The 20,434-nt window shown below is 46.3% G+C and overlaps 1 protein-coding gene and 2 non-coding genes across 18 annotated transcripts; all 3 read left to right on the top strand.

Annotated features, from left to right (window-relative positions):
* The first annotated feature begins 23 nt into the window (after positions 1–23).
* Positions 24–19,286, top strand: Rcc1 (regulator of chromosome condensation 1). 16 transcript variants are annotated; one of them, XM_058571018.1, is made up of 16 exons: positions 28–117; positions 1,094–1,122; positions 1,663–1,722; positions 2,897–2,946; positions 6,181–6,312; positions 6,414–7,661; positions 10,848–10,929; positions 11,682–11,747; positions 12,645–12,832; positions 13,013–13,192; positions 14,267–14,363; positions 14,478–14,600; positions 16,111–16,266; positions 16,486–16,605; positions 16,926–17,078; positions 18,189–19,286. In XM_058571018.1, the coding sequence occupies exons 7-16, from the start codon at positions 10,857–10,859 to the stop codon at positions 18,362–18,364; spliced, it is 1,332 nt and encodes a 443-aa protein (XP_058427001.1). In that variant the 5' UTR covers positions 28–117; positions 1,094–1,122; positions 1,663–1,722; positions 2,897–2,946; positions 6,181–6,312; positions 6,414–7,661; positions 10,848–10,856; the 3' UTR covers positions 18,365–19,286. The 16 variants fall into 16 exon arrangements, with proteins under 16 accessions (XP_058427000.1, XP_058426997.1, XP_058426995.1 ...); XM_058571017.1 differs by lacking the exon at positions 2,897–2,946 and having other exon boundaries at positions 24–117; positions 1,294–1,722; XM_058571014.1 differs by lacking the exon at positions 2,897–2,946 and having other exon boundaries at positions 26–117; positions 1,094–1,722; positions 6,414–6,496; positions 7,568–7,661.
* On the top strand, positions 811–1,014 carry LOC124075446 (small nucleolar RNA SNORA73 family). Its single transcript, XR_006846060.1, has one exon. It is a non-coding gene; the product is annotated as a small nucleolar RNA SNORA73 family (small nucleolar RNA).
* Positions 1,390–1,592, top strand: LOC124075445 (small nucleolar RNA SNORA73 family). Its single transcript, XR_006846059.1, has one exon. It is a non-coding gene; the product is annotated as a small nucleolar RNA SNORA73 family (small nucleolar RNA).
* Positions 19,287–20,434: the final 1,148 nt, after the last annotated feature.

Raw genomic sequence — 20,434 nt, 5'->3', positions numbered from 1 at the left:
GTTGCGCAGGCGCAATATGCCTACCTCGACTTCCGGTCTCTCCTGGGTATAAATACAGATGCTTTGGCGTAGTCGGTCTTTTGGAGCGACGCCACCGTTCAACGCTGTTTGTGTTTGGTAAGTGCTTTTACCCGCGTGGTTCCTCGGCCTGATCTGTTACTTTGGGTAGGCGTTCAACATTCCCTGAGGATCTTGTTGTTTAGAGGGATTACCTTTAGCGGCATCCACTCAAACTACATTTAGGCATGCGATGGGGCTGAGAAGGATGTGGGCCGCGCAGCCCCAGAAGCTTTTAAGGACTGCTATCCGGGTGTCGGAGATGACTAAGGCACAGCGTTAATTGCTGCCTGGTACATGATCCGGAAAAGAACTGCACATAAACGTTTCGTTCCATATCCGCGTTTTAAAAATTTTCCAAATTTCAGGCTGGGGTTGTGGCTCCACGGTGGAGCGCTTACCTAGGATGCGTGAGGCACAGGATTCGATCCCCAGCACCATATTTTTAAAAAGAGAACTAAAGGCATAAAAGGAAAAAATGTATTCAGGGCTAAGGTTGTGGCTCAGCGGTAGAGCGCTCGCCTAGCATGCAAGGCCCTGGTTTCGAAGTATGCAGGCTTCTTATAGCGCTACAATTTGTTTTTGTTATTGGGGCAGTTTAGAGATATTAAGTGTTTGATCGCTTAATTATGAGATGACTTACTGTTTTTTTTTTTTCCTTTGTGGGGCTGGGGATTGAACCCAGTGCCGCTATCAACTAGAAACTAATAATTGGTACAGTGTTTTGTAAGTTAAATTAATTACAGTGACAGTCCAACGTGGATACTCCCGGGAGGTCACTCTCCCCGGGCTCTGTCCAGGTGGCATAGGGGAGCATAGGGCTCTGCCCCATGATGTACAGTCCCTTTCCACAACGTTGGAGATGAAGCTGGGCTTTGTGTCTGCACCTGCATATTCCTACGACTTCTCAGAGTCTGTGGACTATGACTGAGGAGACAAACCATGCAGGAAACAAAGTATTTTGATTAGTCTCCTGTTTATGGTAGATCTGCTTTAACCTTTTATTGTATTGATAAGTGAATGCTTTATTTTGCAGATTGATGATTCCAAATACTTCTTGCTTGGGTAAGTAGCCGATGGATTTTTTTAACAATGTATGCTCATGTTTGTGAAGATTGCTAAGGTATCACATTTTATGTGTTTGAGGAGAGGGTTCTATTTAAAAGTGAAAAGACTTAAAATGGAGTTCAAAGACTAGTTTGGGATTCACTAAAAGCAGTTTCAATCTATCTACAGGTATGGTCAGAGGTGAGAAAAATTGAAGCACATAAGGATGTTTTGAGGATCAATGATATTTAGGACTGTTGGCAAACTCCACAGTACTCAAGCATTCCAACGTGGATAACCCGGGAGGTCACTCTCCCCGGGCTCTGTCCAGGTGGCATAGGGGAGCATAGGGCTCTGCCCCGTGATGTACAGTCTCTTTCCACAACGTTGGAGATGAAGCTGGGCTTTGTGTCTGCACCTGCATATTCCTACGACTTCTCAGAGTCTGTGGACTATGACTGAGGAGACAAACCATGCAGGAAACAATATCTAGCATACTAAAATTTTTTATTAGAGTAAGATCTTCAGGATTCTAATCTTGAGTTTATTTTCATTCAGGAGAAGAAGAGCAATATTCAACTTCAGCTGATAACTGGATTTGGGATCCTTTAATCAGACGTAAGAATGGTCATTATTATTAAGAGTTTGAAAATCATCTCAACAATTGTCTAGGAATGCAAATTCTGTTATCCCAGATTTAAACCTTGACTGCTGACATAGGCTACCCAGTTCACCAAGTACTCCTGGAAATTAAGGAATTTAAGAAAGCACGGGGTCTCTAGAGGGCCTGTGAAGTTAAAATTTGTCATGGTGACTAAGAATATTTGGCATTTTCCAAATTCCAAACAAGATCAGTCATGTTTTCTAACAAATGCACTGCAGAAGAACATGTTGATATGTCTTGAGCAAAATTCATTATGATTTCCGTTTTATACTGTTTGTAGTATATCTAACATCTGAGGCAAGTTAATGTGAATTGAAATAAAAAAAAAACTTGTGAATTGAAATAAGTGTGACTGCATGTTTCTGTGGTTCTTTTTCATGTAGCATTGTTGGGCTTCAGCCAAATTAAATGGTGCTGGTTAACTAAGTTAGATTTCACTGGGGTTAACTCAAAAGTAGTATAAGGTCACAAGAGCAAGTCCCAGGTTTGTCCATGTGTACAGCTAGTGTACTTGCTCTATGCTCCTTCCTGAGAGCTTGAAATTGTTGGCCTGCTTCATCATGTTAGAAAGTTAAGTCACAATGGAAGCCTGGTCAAGTCTCTGCACTGGTTGCCAGCAGTGTGGGAAGATTAAGTCCCTAACAGATGGACCAGAGGGAAACCATCTAGAAGGTAAGATTTAAGGTCACTGGGAACAGGTTTGGTTGTGTGAATTGTGTTTCTGTCAGCCATCCCGGAGTTCACAGGGAAGAGCTTTGAGGGTAGGTGCTAGTTACACATGGTTATGGAACTACCATAGCAGAAGTGATTTACCCCGCCCCCCTTAATTAAGATAATTTCACATAATTCAGTGGTGCAGTTAGTTTTCGGCGGACACAACATCTTTGTATGTGGTGCTGAGGATCGTACCCAGGCCGCACGCATGCCAAGCGAGCGCGCTACCGCTTGAGCCATATCCCTAGCCCGACATCCATGTTCTTTAAGCCCCACTGTTGTAAAGGTGAGACTGGCCTTGAATTTGAGATCCTCTTCCCTCCATCTTCTGAGTTGCTGGGATTACAGACATGCGCTACCATGCCAGCCCCACATTTCAACGTTTTTAATATGCTATAACACCTGTAATTCCAGTGGCTTGAGAAACAGCAGGATAACAAGTTTGAGGCCAGCCTCAGCAATGGGTAAGGCACTAAACAACTTAAGACCCTGTCTCAAAATATACAAAGGGGTGGGATGCAGGTCAGTGGTAAAACACCTCTGGGTTCAATCCCTGGTACCTAGTGACATTGAGGGGGGGGTATTTTGGGGTTTTGCAGTTTGGGGCGGACACAACATCTTTGTGGTGCTGAGGATCGAACCTGGGCCGCACGCATGCCAGGCGAGCGCGCTACCGCTTGAGCCACATCCCCAGACCAACAAGGCTGGTTTTGAACTCCTGCCTCAACTTCCCAAGCTTCTGGAATTACAGGTGTACACCACCATGCCCAGCTTGAAACCAGGATCTTGTATAACCTGGGCAAGTGCTCCACCACAGAACTACATCCCCAACCCATAATAACTTTGAATTCCATCACTCTTATCATCTCTGCACTTCTGGGTCAGGTTCAATTAATGGATAGTTTTTTTTTTTTTTTTTTTTGAAGTTTTTAATGTTTTTTATTTTTTATTTTTCTTTGGACACAACATCTTTATATTATTTTTATGTGGTACTGAGGATAGAACCCAGAGCCCCCTGCAAGCCAGGCGAGCGCGCTACCACTTGAGCCACATCCCCAGTCCCTGGATAGTTTTTTTTATGGTTCACATTCAATAAAATAGTGATAGGGTGTGAAAGAAATTAAAGCTGATGTTTGATTCAGAGATAGTTATGTGGGCCCAATAAGTCTTAATGGAAGTATGACTGAATTGGGCCTTAAAAGATGAAAAATTCTGTTGCTAGACACAATGGAGTAAACCTGTAATCCCAGTGGTGTAGGAGACTAAGGCAGGAGGATCACAAATTCAAAGGCAGCCTCAACAATTTAGCTAGGCCCTAAGCAACTTAGTGAGACTGTCTCAAAAAATTTTTTTAGGGGCTGGGGATGTGGCTCAAGCGGTAGCGTGCTCCTCTGGCATGCTTGTGGCCCGGGTACAATCCTCAGCACCACATACAAACAAAGATGTTGTGTCTGCCGGAAACTAAAAAAAATAAATGTATATATATTTAAAATTCTCTCACTCAAAAAATAAAAAAAAATTAAAGGGCTGGGGATGTGGCTCAATGGTTAAGTGACCCTGGGTTCAATCCCTGGTACAAAAAAAAAAAAGTAACAAGAAATCTCATTATGTACCAATAAAAAATGTGGAAAGAGGGCTGGGGATGTGGCTCAAGTGGTAGCGCGCTTGCCTGGCATGCTTGAGGCACTGGGTTCGATCCTTAGCACCATATAAAAATAAATAAGTGAAATAAAGGTACTGTGTCCAACTACAATTAAAAAATAATTTAAAAATGTGGAAAGAAAAATAGTAAAATGAACTATGAAACATTAAAATAAATACATATATATTATATATATGAATGAAGAATTCAGGCTGGAGTGGCGCCACATGCATGTAATCCCAGCTGCTCTGGAAGCTGACAAGAAGACTGCAAGTTTGAGTCCACCCTGGGCAATCTACTGAGACCTATCTCAATTTAAAAGAAGAAAAAAGGCTTAGGATGTAACTCAGTGCTAGAACACCCCAGGGTTCAATCCCCAGTACCACCAATAAATAAAATTATATGTATATACGTAAGTATACATATGTGTGTGCTTATATACATATGTACATACATATATACTTACTGGGTTTAATCTCCAATATGGCCAAATGTATATATGCGGGTGTGTATATACACATACTTGTATCAAGAATTCAGGTAGTCAGAGCCAAGCACAGTGGTACACGCCTGTAATCCCAGCAGCTCTGGAGGCTGAGGCAGGAGGATCCAGAGTTCAAAGCCAGCCTCAGCAATGGTGAGATGCTTACCAACTTAGTGAAACCCTGTCTCTAAACAAAAATACAAAAATAGGGCTGCAGATGTGGCTCAGTGGTTGAGTACCCCTGAGTTCAATCCCCAGTACCAAAAAATAATAATATATATATGCATGCATGCAGGAAGAAAGGCACCCTAGTAGAGGGAATAGCCCAGATAAAGGTGAGAGAGTGGAAATGAATAATGGGCACTTTCAGAGTAGTGTAGCAGGTGATAAAGAAATATGAAATTTACAGCTCAGGGCATTTGTAGCCTTGTGTTCCAAGCATAGCTCTAAAGAAGTACTTGTTGAGGGGCTGGGGATATAGCTCAGTTGGTAGAGTGCTTGCCTTGCATGCCCAAGGCCCTGGGTTCAAACTTCAATCCTCAGCACCAATGAATTAGAGGAGAGGCCAGGACAGTTTTAGACAAGAGGAGCAGAAACGGAAATACAGAGTGGGAAGAATTAAAAAAAAAAAAGAAAGAAAGAAAAGAAAAAACAAGGTTTAAACCTATACTTTTCAGAGAACCCTAATATTGATTGGAAGTTGGGGGAGGGAGTCTAAATCCATGGGAAAGTACTGAATTGTGTGGGGCACAGTGGAACATGCCTGTAGTCTCAGTGGCTTGAGAGGCTGAGGCAGGAGGATCACAAATTCAAAGCCAGCCTCAGCAACTTGAAGAGAACCTGTCTCTAAATAAAATTTAAAAGAGGAACTGGAGATGTGGCTCAGTCACAATGTGCCCTTGGGTTCAAGCCCTGGTACAAAAAAAAAAAAAAAAAGACATTGAGTTGCTGGGCATAACACATGCCTATAATCCCAGTAACTTGGGAGGCTGAGATAGGAAGATGGCAAGTTTAAAGCAGCCCAAGAAACTTACTAAGAAAAATGTTGGGTCTTCTGGATAGAGATGCAGGGTGGTAACTTGGGGTAGACATCAGAACCAGCCCAAATGGGCTGACATGTCAATTAAAAGGTGATAGCCCATGGCTAGGGATGTAGCTCAATGGTACAGAGGTTGCCTGATTCACATAAGGCCTTGAGTTTGATCCCCAGGATCACAAAAAATGTGATGGCCTATCTTTAAGAGCCAGGTCTCCTTCCACCAGTTTTGTGATGACCCTAGGGAACTTACTTAACCTCTTTGAATTTCATTTTCCAACTCATGAAGTTTTTTTTTTTTTTTTTTTTTAATATTTATTTTTTAGTTGTAGTTGTCAATACCTTTATTTTTTTATGTGGTGCTGAGAATCGAACCCAGGGCCTTGCACACGCTAGGCTAGTGCTCTACCACCGAGCCACAACCCCAGCCCCACTCATGAAGTTTTTTGAGGAACAAATGAGCCAATGCCCATGGACGTTTCTGTAGTTAACAAATGGCTTTACAAAATAGGTAATAACCCTTTTTACAATTAAAGCTAAGTGAATGAGAAGATCTTGAAGACAGAAGACAGAGAGATCAGAGATCCCAGGGTAAAAACTTGGAGAAATTTCACAGTATATCATCCAAAAAAGGAGTTCACGATGGAGGCAGAGGTAAACTTGAACAGGTAAGAGACTCTGAAGGCAGGGAAGTGTTTTGGGGTGGGCACTGCATAGTAGGAAAAATTCAGTTGGAAAATACTCATCAAAAATGTCCCTCTGGGGCCAGGAGCAGTGGCGCACTCCTGTAATCCCACCAGCTTGGGAGGCTGAGACAGGCGACTTGCAAGTTCAAAGCCAGCCTCAGCAATGGTGAGGCCCTAAGCAACTCAGTGAGACCCTGTCTCTAAACAAAATACAAAATAGGGCTGGGATTGGGATGTGGCTCAGTGGTCGAGTGCCCTTGAGTTCAATCCTTGGTACCAAAAGAAAAAAAAAAATGTTCATCTGGGGATGAGGGTGTAGCTCTGTGAGAGAAGTCATGTTGATCATGTTGTAGCCCCAAAAAAGTTTTTGGAGTTAATGTATAACACAGAAAATACTCTTCTTCAGTATTTTACTCTGATACTCTGACCTGAGAAATCCCAAGACACAAAGTGGCCTGAGAGGTCACCTCAGGGCACACCTGAAATCCTGAAGAACTTTGTTTGCAACCTAAAGAAAAAGGATGTGTTGCCAAGAAAGAATATTATGCTTGATGCTTCACATCTTCAACTCCCAAGCCCATTTCACACACCATCTTTTTTTCTGGTCTCCCTCCTTCTTCTTGCTCCCCTCTTCCTTGGCTCTTCTTTTCCACATTGTTCTCAAAACTGTTCATGTCAATGGGAGCCCAGATCCCTCCCCTAGTTCCCCATTGCCCCAGAACAGAGGCTGTACTACTACAAAGACACACAAGACCCACCATCCATCATCAGTCACTCCCACAGGGCATCCACTGCCCCCATCTATATGACAGTTTCGAACAACATCCCTGAGCTTTCCTGGCTGTTACTGCAAGTGTTGCTTCTCCCATAATGCCTTGTACTCCCAGACTTGGAAGGCCACTGCTGAGTCAAAGGGCTCTGTGCAAACTCTTGTCATAACCCTGTGTGGCTACTGAAAATGATTTCTCATCCTCCCCAGAGACAAAAGATCACTTTTTTCTCCGTACAGACCCTTACGCATCAGATTTTCCCAAACAAACCTGGATTCAAGTAGTCACTCCGGTCGCTCGGTTGTCAATCCACTTGTCCGAATTTGGGGCTTCCGAAATACACAACCCCTATAGCTAGGCCAGGTGAGGGAGCCTGGTCAAAGCTCCCTACTCAGGGAGCGAGCCACTCGCACTTTCTGGGGTGGCCGCCAGGGGCCGCCGGGCTCTTTGTTTTCCTTTCTGGCCAGGGTCGGGGCCGGAGGCCTGCAGAGCGCATGCTCCGGGGCAGTTCGCGGCTCGGCCGGTGATCACTGGAGTTCGTTGTAGCCGACCCGCACCAAGGTAGGTCTCCCGGAGACGTACGGAGAGTCCCGGGGGAGGGAAGCGCGTGGGGCGGCCCCGCGGAGCGCGGTGACCTGGGTCGTTGCTTGCTCGCGCCCGTCGGAGTCGCGCAATGCCGGCCCACGCGAAGCGGGTGGCAGCGAGACGCGGTGTGGGCGCGCGTGCTCCGGCCCCGCGGGCGGCTAACTGGGCCCCGCCTCACCCGAGCCGGGGCCGCGCAGCCCCTCCGCCGCGGCGCCAGAGCGGGCGGGAGATTCAAACGGCCCGGGTGCGGAAGACTGCTCGTGGCCGCTGAGACCTCGCGGGCCCCCGACGCGCCGACCCGCGTGCCTCGCGGCTGGGTGGCCGCCGGGCTGGGGCTGCGTCTCCGCTACAGGGAGAGTGATTTTGTCCGGCGTTCGTTTGGAGAATGCGGTTTGCACTACAGGGGGAACTCGGCCCCGGAAGGGTCTGCTTTAGAAGCCCGAGGTTGGGGTGGTGAGGCTCCGCTGCAAGGACAGGAACCTCAACGTCAACAGGCACCTCCTCAACTGTTGGCGCGTTAGAGAGGTGTGCCCAGAACTCCGCATCAGTTAAGTCTGTGAACAAATTATTTGCTGGCCATCCATTCTATGCCTCTCTTGAAGTGCTGGACAACAGTGGTGAAAAGGCCCATGTGGCCTTTACATCCCTGGGAGAGACTTTGTGATTGTCCACAGTTATGGTCCTGTGTGATCACAAAAGTATGCCCCTGGCGCCCAGAGCACTGCTGCTGGCAAGTCATTCATCAGAAAAATTAATTGAACTTCAACCACGTGTGACTTGTGTGCCCTAGCTTTAGTGGAACATATGGAGTGTTACAGGACCCCAAAGAGAGACCCACCAGCCCTGCTCAGGAGGGGCAGGGATAGCTTTCCAGGTGAGGTGACTCTTGACTGAGTTTTAATTGAACTGTGGAGGCCAAGTGAGGTGGTGTGGTCAGGGAATCCAGGCAGGGTACACAGAACATACAAAGACATAATGTATGGGTGAGTGTTGTGATCAAGACCACAGGTGATTTGAGGACTGAAGCAGCTTTGGTACAGCAGAGTCTTGGTGGGACTACTTAGAATACAGGACCAAGGAACACTGCTTGTGGTAGAGGAGGCAGGGAATGTTTCCCCAAAGAAGGGCATGAGAGTGGAAAGATGAATTAAGAGTTAATCATTAAGTTTCAGTTATAGACAACACAAGAACAGGAATCTGTTGCCATTGGGCTACCCACCCAATCCCCCTGAACCTTAGTTTCTTATATCTAAAATGTGTAAGTTGTATGTGATGAGGATTTCTAGTGTCCTAAAATTTCCATAAAACAGTGGCACTAACATCTGGTGAAAGCTGTGGTCCCTTTCCCCAGGGAAAAAGGATCAGGGAGGCCCAAGCACAGCTCTGTATATAAGAGGACCACAGAGAGGAAAACTTGGTGTGAAATATGCCAGCTCTGTGCCTGGCATAAGAACAACTCAGCAAATGTTTGTTGACATGGGAGCCCTCCTCCCTTTCCTCCTGGGGACCTTTCACACAAAGAGATTCTTCAGCCCCTGAGTCTGGCAGGCAAGTTCTGCTTCCTGGTGTGGAGGAGGGAGGAGACAGCTGCTATGGTCCCAGAGTGCTTGGTTTTCCATTGCTGAAACCAGGATGTGGTGGGAATTGTAGCAGGAACACCAGGATCCTGCTAGACTGTCTATACTGGTGTGCCTACCCACTTAAGTCAGCAAGTGAGGAAATTAAGGTGGGGGAGGCTCTGGCCCTGGGTGGGGAATGGTCAGAAGACCTGGATTTCCATCCTACCTCTGTGTGGTCTAGGGCACCTTTCCCTGAGCCTCATCTCCTTTATCTATAATAGTGGAGTAATAACTCTTACCTCAGGGCACTCTAGAAAAGGTTGGAGCATTATAGGTACCCATTAGTATACACTGACTCTGTATCTGACTTAACTATTTGTGACTGTGTTTCACTCTTCTCCTTAACTGTAAACTTGAAGATGGAAGGTAGAGCATAGAAAGTGGGAATGTGAACATTATGACAAAAGACAAATCCTTGTTCCCAGTCTAGACTCAGGTTAAGAAAACTTGCAGAGCTGGGTGCGGTAGCACACACTGTAATCCCAGTGACTCAGGAGGCTGAGGCAGAAGGATTGAAAGTTTGAGGCCAATATCAGTAATATAGCAAGATCCTAAGCAACTTAGATCAGATAAAACAAGGAGTGGGGGATATAGCTCAATAGTATAGTACCCCTGGGTTCAGTCCCCAGATTGAAAAAAAGAAGCAGAAAAAGAAAACACTCAGGGGCTGTCCGTGTAGTTCAGTAGAAAAACTCATGCTTAACTTGCTTAGGGGCCTGGGTTAGATACCCAGAACAGTGTAAGGGAGGTAATCTGTAGAAAGAACTGATTTGCACAGTTAAGGATATGCTGGTAGGTAACAGGCACAGGGCTTCACCTTTTAGAAGGGGCCCACTCCCCCGCAACCCTGCCTCTGGGGCTCATAGGCAACTCAGGTCTGTGAAACTAAAGCCTGTGTGCTTTCTACCACAGCAGGGAGCTGTACCCATTGTCTGGATCTGTCACCAGCCCACCTAGAAAGAAGCTCCAGCTGCCTCATTGTCTTCTCTCTGCTCTCAACCTCCTCTTTCTCAATTGACTTCTACTCTCTGTACCTTCTATTTAGCCAAGCTCATTGGGGGTCTGGGGAGGAATTCCTGGTGTGAAGTGTGCCAGCTCTGTGCCTGGCATAATTGCAACTCAGCAAATGTTGGTTTACATGAAAGCCCTCCTCCTTTCGCTCTTGGGGACATTCACACAAAGAGATTCTTCAGTTCCTGAGTCTAGCAAGCAAGACCCTGAGTCTAGAAGGCCTGGCCAGGCTGTGTTAGCCTCCTTCCTGTATCATGGTCTGCCTTGAGTTGACCCTTTCATTTTGTGTGGGGGAAGGGGTACTGGGTGTTGAAACCAAGGGGACTCTACCACTAAGCTATATCCCCACCTTTTTTTTTTTCTTCTTGTTCTTCGGCACTGGGGATGGAATGCAGGGCCTTGTGCCTGCTAGGGAAGTGCTCTACTACTAAGCTACATCCCCAGCTGCTTAGGGGTTTTGATAAATAATGCATAATTAGCACAGGAAAATGTTTGCCATGTCTAACAGGTAGTATTTGGCTGGGTTTTTCAGGATAGGAAGATGCCACCCAAGCGCATAGCTAAGAGAAGGTCAGCCCCAGAAGATGCCATCCCCAAAAGCAAGAAAGTAAAGGGTAAGTTGGCTGTGGCCTCTTCTTTCTGCTTGTGGGTGGCCTCTTAGAACCCAGGGAACCTGGGACTGGGTTCCTTCCTCCCTGAAAGATGAGAGGCTTGGATGTTCAGGGACCCCACACCCAGCTGGAGGGTCTCCTATAGCTCATTGAATCTCATCCTCAAGGAATTAAAAACTGGGCTGACAGCCCAATGTGGTGGTGCACGCCTGTGATTCCAGTGATTTGGGATGTTGAGGCAGGAGGATTGCAAGTTTAAGGCCAACCTAAAGCAATTTATTATACCCTCAGCAAGTTAGCAAGATCCTGTCTCAAAAAATAAAAAGGACTGGGGATATAGCTCAGTGGTAAAGTGCCCTTGGGTTAATCCTCAGTACACACATACACACACAATCAATCAGTCAATCTTAGAATTTTGCTCCAGGCAATGATGTATTTTGATTAGGACCACTGATTTCCATAGTAGGTTCAAGTCCTGCCACTTTCTAGATATGTAACCATAGGCAAGTTAAAACTTGACTGAGCTTGGGTTACCCACTTCATAAAATGGAGATGAGAACAGCACTGATCTCTCTGGGCTGTTGTTGTGAGGATTAAATGATTAAATGAGACAATGTCCTGGCAGCATTTGAGGGAGGAATCCCTGGTTTTCTTTTTTCTGAGATCCTAAAGTGGGGCAGGAACAGGAGAAAGCCACCCCCTGTCTGGGAAGAGGGTATGTGAACCCACACTCAGACAGTGTCTGTCTTTTGCAGACTCTCGTAACCAAGCAGTGAGGGCCACTGCCTCCCGCCGTGGTCCCAGCGCCCGCTCCTGCAAAGGTGCCTACAGGCTGAGCCCTCCTGACCAGAAAACCCACCCAGGTGGCTCCCTGCTCAGTGCACTCTCTGCGCAGCCCCCGTGGCCCTGGGGGCCATGGCCACGCGCCTGGAGGAGAGGCTGGACGCTATTGGCTGTCTGGGGCTGCCGAGCCCTCCATTGGCTAGCAGAGGGCCTTGTGCCGCCCACTGGTGGGCACAAACCTCACTGCAGATGGTTCTGTGGCCTGCCTCTTCCTCTTCAACTGCCAGTGTGCTGCCCCATAGGGTTAGAGTGGTCAGTTTTCCTCTGAAAATATATCCAGAAGTTGAAAATCACAGCCTGGGGATGGAGGAGGGTTAGGGTAGAGGCTGGTGTCTGCTCCAATCCATGTAGTCTCCCTTGGTTTTAGTGCAGACTGCTAAATTGCCTTATGACCCTGGGAAGATTGTTGAACCTCTAGGTTGCTCTCTTCCCTTTTCTATAACACAGGATCCTAAATATGGAAAATCTGCAGAGCAAGTCAAAGGTAGAGTAAGCAGTCAGTAAAGGGTGGACATTATCTGAGCCCCAGCTATTAGCACTGTGACTTCTGACAGACAACCTAGGCTAATCAGGAAAACTATCTTGTGTCCTCATGGTCCTCTTCCCCTCCTCACCAAGATTCATTTCACAGAATGGGGTCTCCTTGTTTCTATTTCCTTACTGTCACATTAATAATGTGCTCAGCTTTTAATCTTCACAGAAACTCTCTGAGATGATGAGGAAACTTAGTCTCAAGAATATCATACTAATGACTTATTACAGAGCAGGGGCTTAAACCCAGGTTCAAGATTGATTCCTGATGCCAGAGTCCATGAAATGACCTCCCTCTCTCCTATCATCCTGCCCACTCAGGGGCTATCTTCTCCACCCCTCAGTCTCACACAGGTCCCACAACACAGAACCAGGCTTGGTGCTGACACTGGGCCAGGGCGACGTGGGCCAGCTGGGCCTAGGTGAGAATGTTATGGAGAGGAAGAAGCCTGCCCTGGTGCCCATTCCAGAGGATGTTGTGCAGGTTGAGGCTGGGGGCATGCACACCGTGTGTCTAAGCAAAAGTGGCCAGGTAGGCTGGGGGGTTGGGCAGTGCCTGGGGTTGGGCGGGGGATGGGCTAGGGTTGGGACAGGAGCTTTAAGCCATATACATTTCACTGTGGAGATGGAGCTGGCTAGCCAAGCAAGGAATGGCCTAAATGAGAGTGGATTGAGACCAGATCTTGCACTAATGGGGGCTTCCTGGGCATAGGTCTACTCCTTCGGCTGCAATGATGAAGGTGCCCTGGGAAGGGACACATCTGTGGAGGGCTCAGACATGGTCCCGGGGAAAGTGGACCTGCAAGAGAAGGTGATACAAGTGTCAGCAGGAGATAGCCACACAGCAGCTCTCACCGAAGATGGCCGTGTTTTCCTGTGGGGTTCATTCCGGGTAAGACTGGGTCTAGAAGACTGCATGGAAGTGAGGGTATAACTCAGTGGAAGAGAGCTTATCTAGCAAGCATGAGGTCCTGGGTTTGATCCCCAGCAACAAACAAACAAACAAAAAAGACTGGCTAGGTGTGGTGGTGCATGCCTATAATCCCAGAGGCTCAGAAGGCTGAGATAGGAAGATTAAAAGTTCAGAGCCAGCCTCAGCAATTTAGTGAGTCCCTAAACAACTTAGCAAGACCCTGTCTCAAAAAATAAAAGGGCTGGCTATATTGCTCAGTGACTAAGCACCCCTGGGTTCAGTCTCTGGTACCAAAAAAGTTATCCAACCTCCTTTCCACCATTGTACTTGGGTTGAAAAAGGCAGGGCTGGGGCCCAGATCCAAATCTCTGGCTTCTTCTGGGCCTGTCCACAGTTCTAGCTCTTTCCTTGAATCTGATGTTATGAAGTGCATGTCCTGAGAAAGGGGTGGGTCAAAGATGCCTTTGGGTTGAAGCTGGTATAGGAAACTGCTCTTGTCATCCCCTACCTGAACCTCTCTCTTCCCTTCCCAGCCCTCTTCCCTACTTTCCAGAGGCTTTGGGGGAATGAGGCAGGAATTGTCATATCACAGTGTTTCCAAGACAAGGAAGTGTAGTTTAAAAAACAGTTTCAGCATTAAGATTGGTACCTTGGTATTTATTTTGAAATCTCATGAAAAAATAAGGAATCCGATGAGTGTTTCCTCATCGAGGTTATTTTAAAATTTTTATAGAGGATTTCTTAAGAGTAATTAGAATTATATATTGAACACCCAGCTACTTGACACCAAGTTTCAACAGTTATCAACTTTTTAGCCAGACATATTTATTTCTACTCACCTATTCCTTCGTTATTATAATGCAAATCCCAGATCATGTATGATTTCATTCATAAATATTTCAGGATGTGACCTGGCTCCTGTCTGCCTCTTTATCCCTTCTGCTACTACTTACTACACTCCACCAGATAGCTCTGTGGCCTCCTAAAAGCCTGAATGTGGCTGCTACAGGGCAGGCAGGACTAGCTGATAAGTGCTCTCTTCTTCCCTTCTAGGACAATAATGGCGTGATTGGGTTGTTGGAGCCCATGAAGAAGAGCATGGTGCCTTTGCAAGTGCAGCTGGACATACCAGTGGTAAAGGTAGCCTCAGGTGGGTCTAGGAGTACTCACTGTAGGCAGGAGCTAGAGGACCTACTTCTGGGGCTGGATCAGCCTTGGTCCTAACAGATAAGCCATGCATCCTCCCCCTTCCTCTCATCTTCAGGAAATGACCACTTGGTGATGCTGACAACTGATGGTGACCTCTACACCTTGGGCTGCGGGGAGCAGGGCCAGCTAGGCCGAGTACCTGAGTTATTTTCCAACCGTGGTGGTCGGCAGGGCCTCGGTAAGTAGTTTCAGTACATCTAGTGGGGTAACTTGGCAAACCAACCCCTGTGGTGACTAAAAGCAGGAGGGAATCTTGAGCTTCAGACTTGCATCAAATAGACTTGAAGTGTTAAGATCTCACACTTTAAAAACTGGGTTGGGGATATAGCTCAGTTGGTAGAGTACTTGCCTTGCATACACATAGACCCTGGGTTCAATCTCCAGTGCAACCCCCCCCCCCCCGAAAATAAATAAATAATAAAAACTCAAACTTGAGTGAGGTGTGGTGGCACACACCTATATTTCTAACTACTTTGGAGGCTGAGGCAGGAAGATCACAAGTTCAAAGCCAGTCTTGGCAATTTGGCAAGACCCTATTTCAAAGTTTTTTTTAAAAAATAGGGCTGGGGGGGGCTGGCGTTGTGGCTCAGTGGTAGAGCACTTGCCTAGCATGTGCAAGGCCCTGGGTTCCATCTGCAGCACCATTTAAAAATAGAGAAAATATTTTTTTTAAAAATGGGGCTGAGGGCTGGAGTTGTGGCTCAATGGTAGAGCACTTGCCTGGCATGTGTGAGGCCCTGGGTTCAATCTTCAGCACTGCATATAAATAAATAAATAAAATGAAAGATCCATTTACAACTAAAAAAAATATTTACAAAAAAAAAAAATGGGGCCAGGGGCTGGGGTTGTAGCTCAGTGGAAGAGTGTTTGCCTCGCACGCGTGAGGCCCTGGGTTCAATCCCCAGCACCACATAAAAATAAATAAGATATTGTGTCCATCTACAACTAAAAAAAATATTTTAAAAAAAATGGGGTTGGGTATATAGTTTGGTGGTAGGTAGAGCACCTGCATATCTGCTTATCATGTGCAAGGCCCTGGGTTCATTCCCCAATATTGACCAAAAAGGGTGGGTGGGGTTCAAATTTTGGAGACTGATCGCTACCCTGGGTATGGGGGGATTTTTTTGTTTTTGGTGCTAGGGATTGAACCCAGGGTTGTTTGTACTTTACCACTAAGCTACATCTCGAGCCCTTTTTGTAAAATTTTTGAGACAGGGTCTCACTAAGTTGCTTAGGGTCTTGGTAAGTTGCTCAGGTTGGTCTTGAACTTGCAGGCCTCTTACCTCAGCCTCCTGAGTTGCTGAGATTACAGGTGAGTGCCGCCATGCCCAGCTACCATGAGTTTGAATCCTGTTCTGTCATCTACTAGCTATGGGACCTGCGCCGTATAGTTTCCTTATTTCTAAACCTGTCTTTAACCTTACTTCATTGTGTTGTGTGAAGATAGATAAGTTAATTAGAAAAATATCTGGCACATCGTAAGTTCCACATAAACATTACCTCTAATACTGTGGGAATCTGAGCATAGCACTTACACTGGCTTTAGTATCCTCTTCTGTAAAATAAGGTTTAGAGTTCCTGCTTAGCCTCCTCCCAACGGTTTTCAAAACATAAGAGAAACAGGCCCAGGATCAGAGAAGAAAAAGGCCATGTGCTTCTGTCACTGACCCTGGCTGCTTTACCTACAGAACGACTCTTGGTCCCCAAGTGTGTGATGCTGAAATCTAGGGGAGCCCCGGGCCATGTGAGGTTCCAGGATGCCTTCTGTGGTGCCTATTTCACTTTTGCCATCTCCCAAGACGGCCACATATATGGCTTTGGTCTTTCCAACTACCATCAACTTGGTGAGTCTGAATGCAGCATAGCATAGGGGTGGCCCAATGACCTGGTTCCAGTCCTGGCTCTGTCACTTATTCACTGTGCACCCTTTGTAGAGTTCCTTAATTCCCCAGAGCCACAGTTATGTCTGCAAAGTGAGAATATTCATATCCTGGTGAGGGTGGCCTTGCTATGGGATGGGATTGATAAAACATCTCCTGAAACACCTTTACCCCTGATGGCAGGAACACCAGGCACAGAATCTTGCTTCATACCTCAGAACTTGACATGCTTCAAGAATTCCACCAAATCCTGGGTGTGCTTCTCTGGTGGCCAGCACCATACAGTCTGTCTGGATTCAGAAGGTAGGACCTCCAAGTTCTCTATGTTAGAGACAGACTAGGCCTAGCCAGACCAGGGCCTGTTCTACAGTTTGGGCCAGACATGGGTCCATAAAGGTCACCCTTGTCCTCCAGAGTCCTGGTGCTTCCAAATACAAGTTCATTGGAGGCCTATTTGGAGATTCTCCTAGGACTCACCCAAAATGGGGACACTACATACTTCCTTCTGACCATGCTGAGAGTGGGGACAGGCTCCTGAGGATATGAGGACTCACCTGGCCTGCTGCCCGTTTTGTCCAGAGGATGTCCTCTGCTACTGCTTATCTCTCTCCCTCTTCTCACAGGAAAAGCATACAGCCTGGGCCGGGCTGAATATGGGCGGCTTGGCCTTGGGGAGGGTGCTGAGGAGAAGAGCATACCCACCCTCATCTCCAGGCTGCCCACCGTCGTCTCAGTGGCCTGTGGGGCCTCTGTGGGGTATGCCGTGACCAAGGATGGTGAGTGGGGCTCCCCACACATCGTCTGGTTGGGGCCTGTGGGTTGTGATTCTTATACTCTCTAGCAGGCTGTCTACCATCATGCTGGAATTGAGATGTAAAAATTGGTCTTTGCTCCTGACCCTCAGAAACTCTCTGATTTGATAAATATAAATGAGTAAACAGATTATTTGAGACTGGGTCTGACTGTGTTGCCCATGGTAGTCTGAAACTCCTGGGCCCAAATGATCCCCCACCTCAGCCTCCTGAGTGCAAGAACTTCAGGCACATGTGCATGCCACATTACCTGCTGGCTAGAAGTGATTAGTTCTGCAGAGGAGAAAAACAAAGAGGAGATATCATTGAGACCCAGAGTCCCAGCTTCCCAGGGAGTTATACTTAAGAATCTTAGGGGAAAACAGGCTGAGTAGTCAGGGTCCTGGCCAGCATAGGAGAGGAGGATGTCAACAAGTGACTGCCAAAGCCTAAAGGGGTGAGGGGGCACAGTAATGGAGAGCTGCTAGAAGGCTGGCTGGCAAGCCGGGTGTGGTGGTGCACGCCTGTAATCCTAAAAGGCTGAGGCAGGAGGATCACAAGTTAGAGGCCAGCCTCAGCAAATTAGTGTAGCCCTAAGCAATTTAGCCAGGGTCTTGTCTCAAAAAATAAAAAGGGCTGGGGATGTGGCTCTGTGGTAAAGGGCCCCTGGGTTCAATCCCTAATACCCCAAAAAAGAAAAACGAAGTCAGCAGAAATGCTTGATCAGACTGGGAAGACCTCTGAGGAAGTGAGGGCTTGCACTGTACCCCAAAGGTTTTATTCTTCAAGGAAAGTACAGGAAGGCATTCCCAGCTGGGTAATTTCCATAACAGTCTCAATGACAATTAGTCCTGAGAATGAAGGGTGGATGCAGGGATTTAGGAAGGAGCCAGTCATTTAGGACCTGGGAGCAGGGAGAAGTCTTTACATTATCTCCTTGACTTCTCCCAACTTCCCTGAACTCCCAGAGACTGGACCTTATCTGGCTGCTGTTGGTCAAGGCCAGAATTCACCCTCATGTCCCAGGTTTTGCAGTGTGGAAAGGTGTAGCCAGAAATCCTGGAGACAGCTGCCTCCATTTCTTTCCCCCTACAGGTCGTGTTTTTGCCTGGGGTATGGGCACCAACTATCAGCTGGGTACAGGGCAGGATGAGGACGCCTGGAGCCCTGTGGAGATGACTGGCAAACAGCTGGAGAACCGCATGGTGTTGTCTGTGTCCAGCGGAGGCCAGCATACAGTCCTGTTAGTCAAGGACAAGGAGCAGAGCTGATGAAGCCTCTGAGGGCCTGGCTCCTTCCCCTGCCCTCCCTTATAGAACAGGGAAGCAGAGACAACTACAGATTCCAGCAGGCCTCTCCCCAGCCCTGAGCACTGTCGTCTCCTGCCATTTTTCCATCAGCAGAGCAGAATCCTTTTCTCTCTTTCCTCCTCTTTTCTGGAATCATCCTGGGACCTGCAGGATGAAAGGGGAGGGAGATGGGAGGGTCTGTCAGAAGGAACATTGCTCATCCCAGACTATGTAGTCAGACCTTTCCTTCTACTTCCCTACCCTCCTGTGGTCCTGGCTGGCCCTGACTTTGCCTACAAAAAAAAAACAAAACTTCTTCCTCTGGAGGTGTGGTACCTGCACTTTGAGAAGTTGGGCTTTATCAAGCCCCATTCTGGTCTTGTGTTTCTAACAGTCCCCAGGCAAACAGATGGTACATTCATCATACCCAGTTGTCATGGAGCCATGTCTGGGGGAATTTGGAGGAAAGACAAGGCTACAGGACCTGTGTGCAACCCCAAGCCAAATATTTGGCTCTAAACAGGTGTCCGAATGAGCCACTTGATGAAGAAAAAGCCAAAAGCTATTCTCCCAGAAGCACAAAGCATACTCTTGTCTCTCAGGCATTGCCTGTGGATTCTCCCATTTGTTGGGCCGCACCTGCAACCAAGGACATGAAAGCTGGGCTGGGCTGGGCAGGGCTGGGCAAAGCATGGGGTAGATGAAAGGTTTTATGAACAGCAATATTGGGAGGAAGAGAGGGGAAGGAGTTGGAAGGGCAAAGGCTGGTCCTCAGAAAAGGAAGCAGCAACTTGTACAGTGGCTGTGAAAATAGTTTTTGATTTTTTTTTTAATTATAAAATATTTTGGAGGGGAGAGTGGAAATCTTGTAACACTTTGAATAAATTTAAAGTTTTATAAAACAGGTCACTTGTTTTCAATACACACCCTATTCTTTTAAGGGACTACCTGCCATGTGCCAGGTACTGTTGGGAAGGGCAAAATAAGCCCAGGCCTGTGAACTTGGTGTCAAGGTTATAGCTTAAAGGATGTCAAGATCTCCCAAGGTTTCCCGTGTGCTTGCCCGGGGCAATTAGAATCTATCAAAAAGAAGAAAAGAGTTGTTTGGGTGTTTGTTTCAGGAATCACTGGAGGGTTTTTTGTTTGGTTTGGTTTTTGTTTTTTATGATGCTGCAGAACTGAGAAATGGGATAAATCTTTGAATTCTCTAATCCCAAGTCTTTTTTTTTTTTTCTTTTTCTTTTTTTTTTTTTTTTAATTAAATGAAGTTATATAATGGATGGAGAGAGACTATGTTTTTTAGAGAGAATTTTTTTTTTTAATATTTATTTTTTAGTTTTCGGCGGACACAACATCTTTGTTTGCATGTGATGCTGAGGATCGAACCCGGGCCACACGCATGCCAGGCGAGCGCGCTACCGCTTGAGCCACATCTCCAGCCTTTTTTCTTACTTTTTGACTAGTGTTATTTATTTTGTCATAAGTAAGCCACATCTCATGTTAACTTGAGATTAATTCAGTAATAGCAGTCAATTTAGAACTTTGTTTTAGAATATTTTGCCTTAAATATGTTTATTCTTTTACCCTCAACATTTTCTGTATATTATATGAGCCTAACAGATCAATAATACACATTTTTCCCACTCTCCATGAGTAATGTCTTTTTTTTTTTTAACCTTGATTTTATTTATTTATTTTTATGTGGTGCTGAGAATCCAACCCAGGGCCTTACACGTGCTAAGTGAGTGCTCTACCACTGAGCCATAACCCTTGCCTGAGTAGTCGTAATTCTGTAACAAAGTAATAAGAACTTATTTCCATTATTTAAGGTAGGGAAAATTGGACTATATAACACCTTTACTCTTAATTTTAGCTTCTTTAGATGTAGATAAAAAAACAACATAGTGCCCACATTTAAGAAATAAACCTGAAGAAAAAATGTCTAACAAGGTCTGTGATATCCAGAGAATTTATTTGTGTGACTTCCATGGTCTCCTTAGAGTCACTGTGGTTCATCTGGTTGGTGTTCATGAACGCTTCTACATATGATTA

The sequence above is a fragment of the Marmota monax genome, unplaced genomic scaffold (assembly GCF_021218885.2).
Source record: "Marmota monax isolate L192 unplaced genomic scaffold, Marmota_monax_Labrador192_F-V1.1 WCK01_AAM20220418_F8-fsc00008, whole genome shotgun sequence".
Classification (NCBI taxonomy): domain Eukaryota; kingdom Metazoa; phylum Chordata; class Mammalia; order Rodentia; family Sciuridae; genus Marmota; species Marmota monax.
This window is presented reverse-complemented; position numbering and strand designations above follow the sequence as displayed.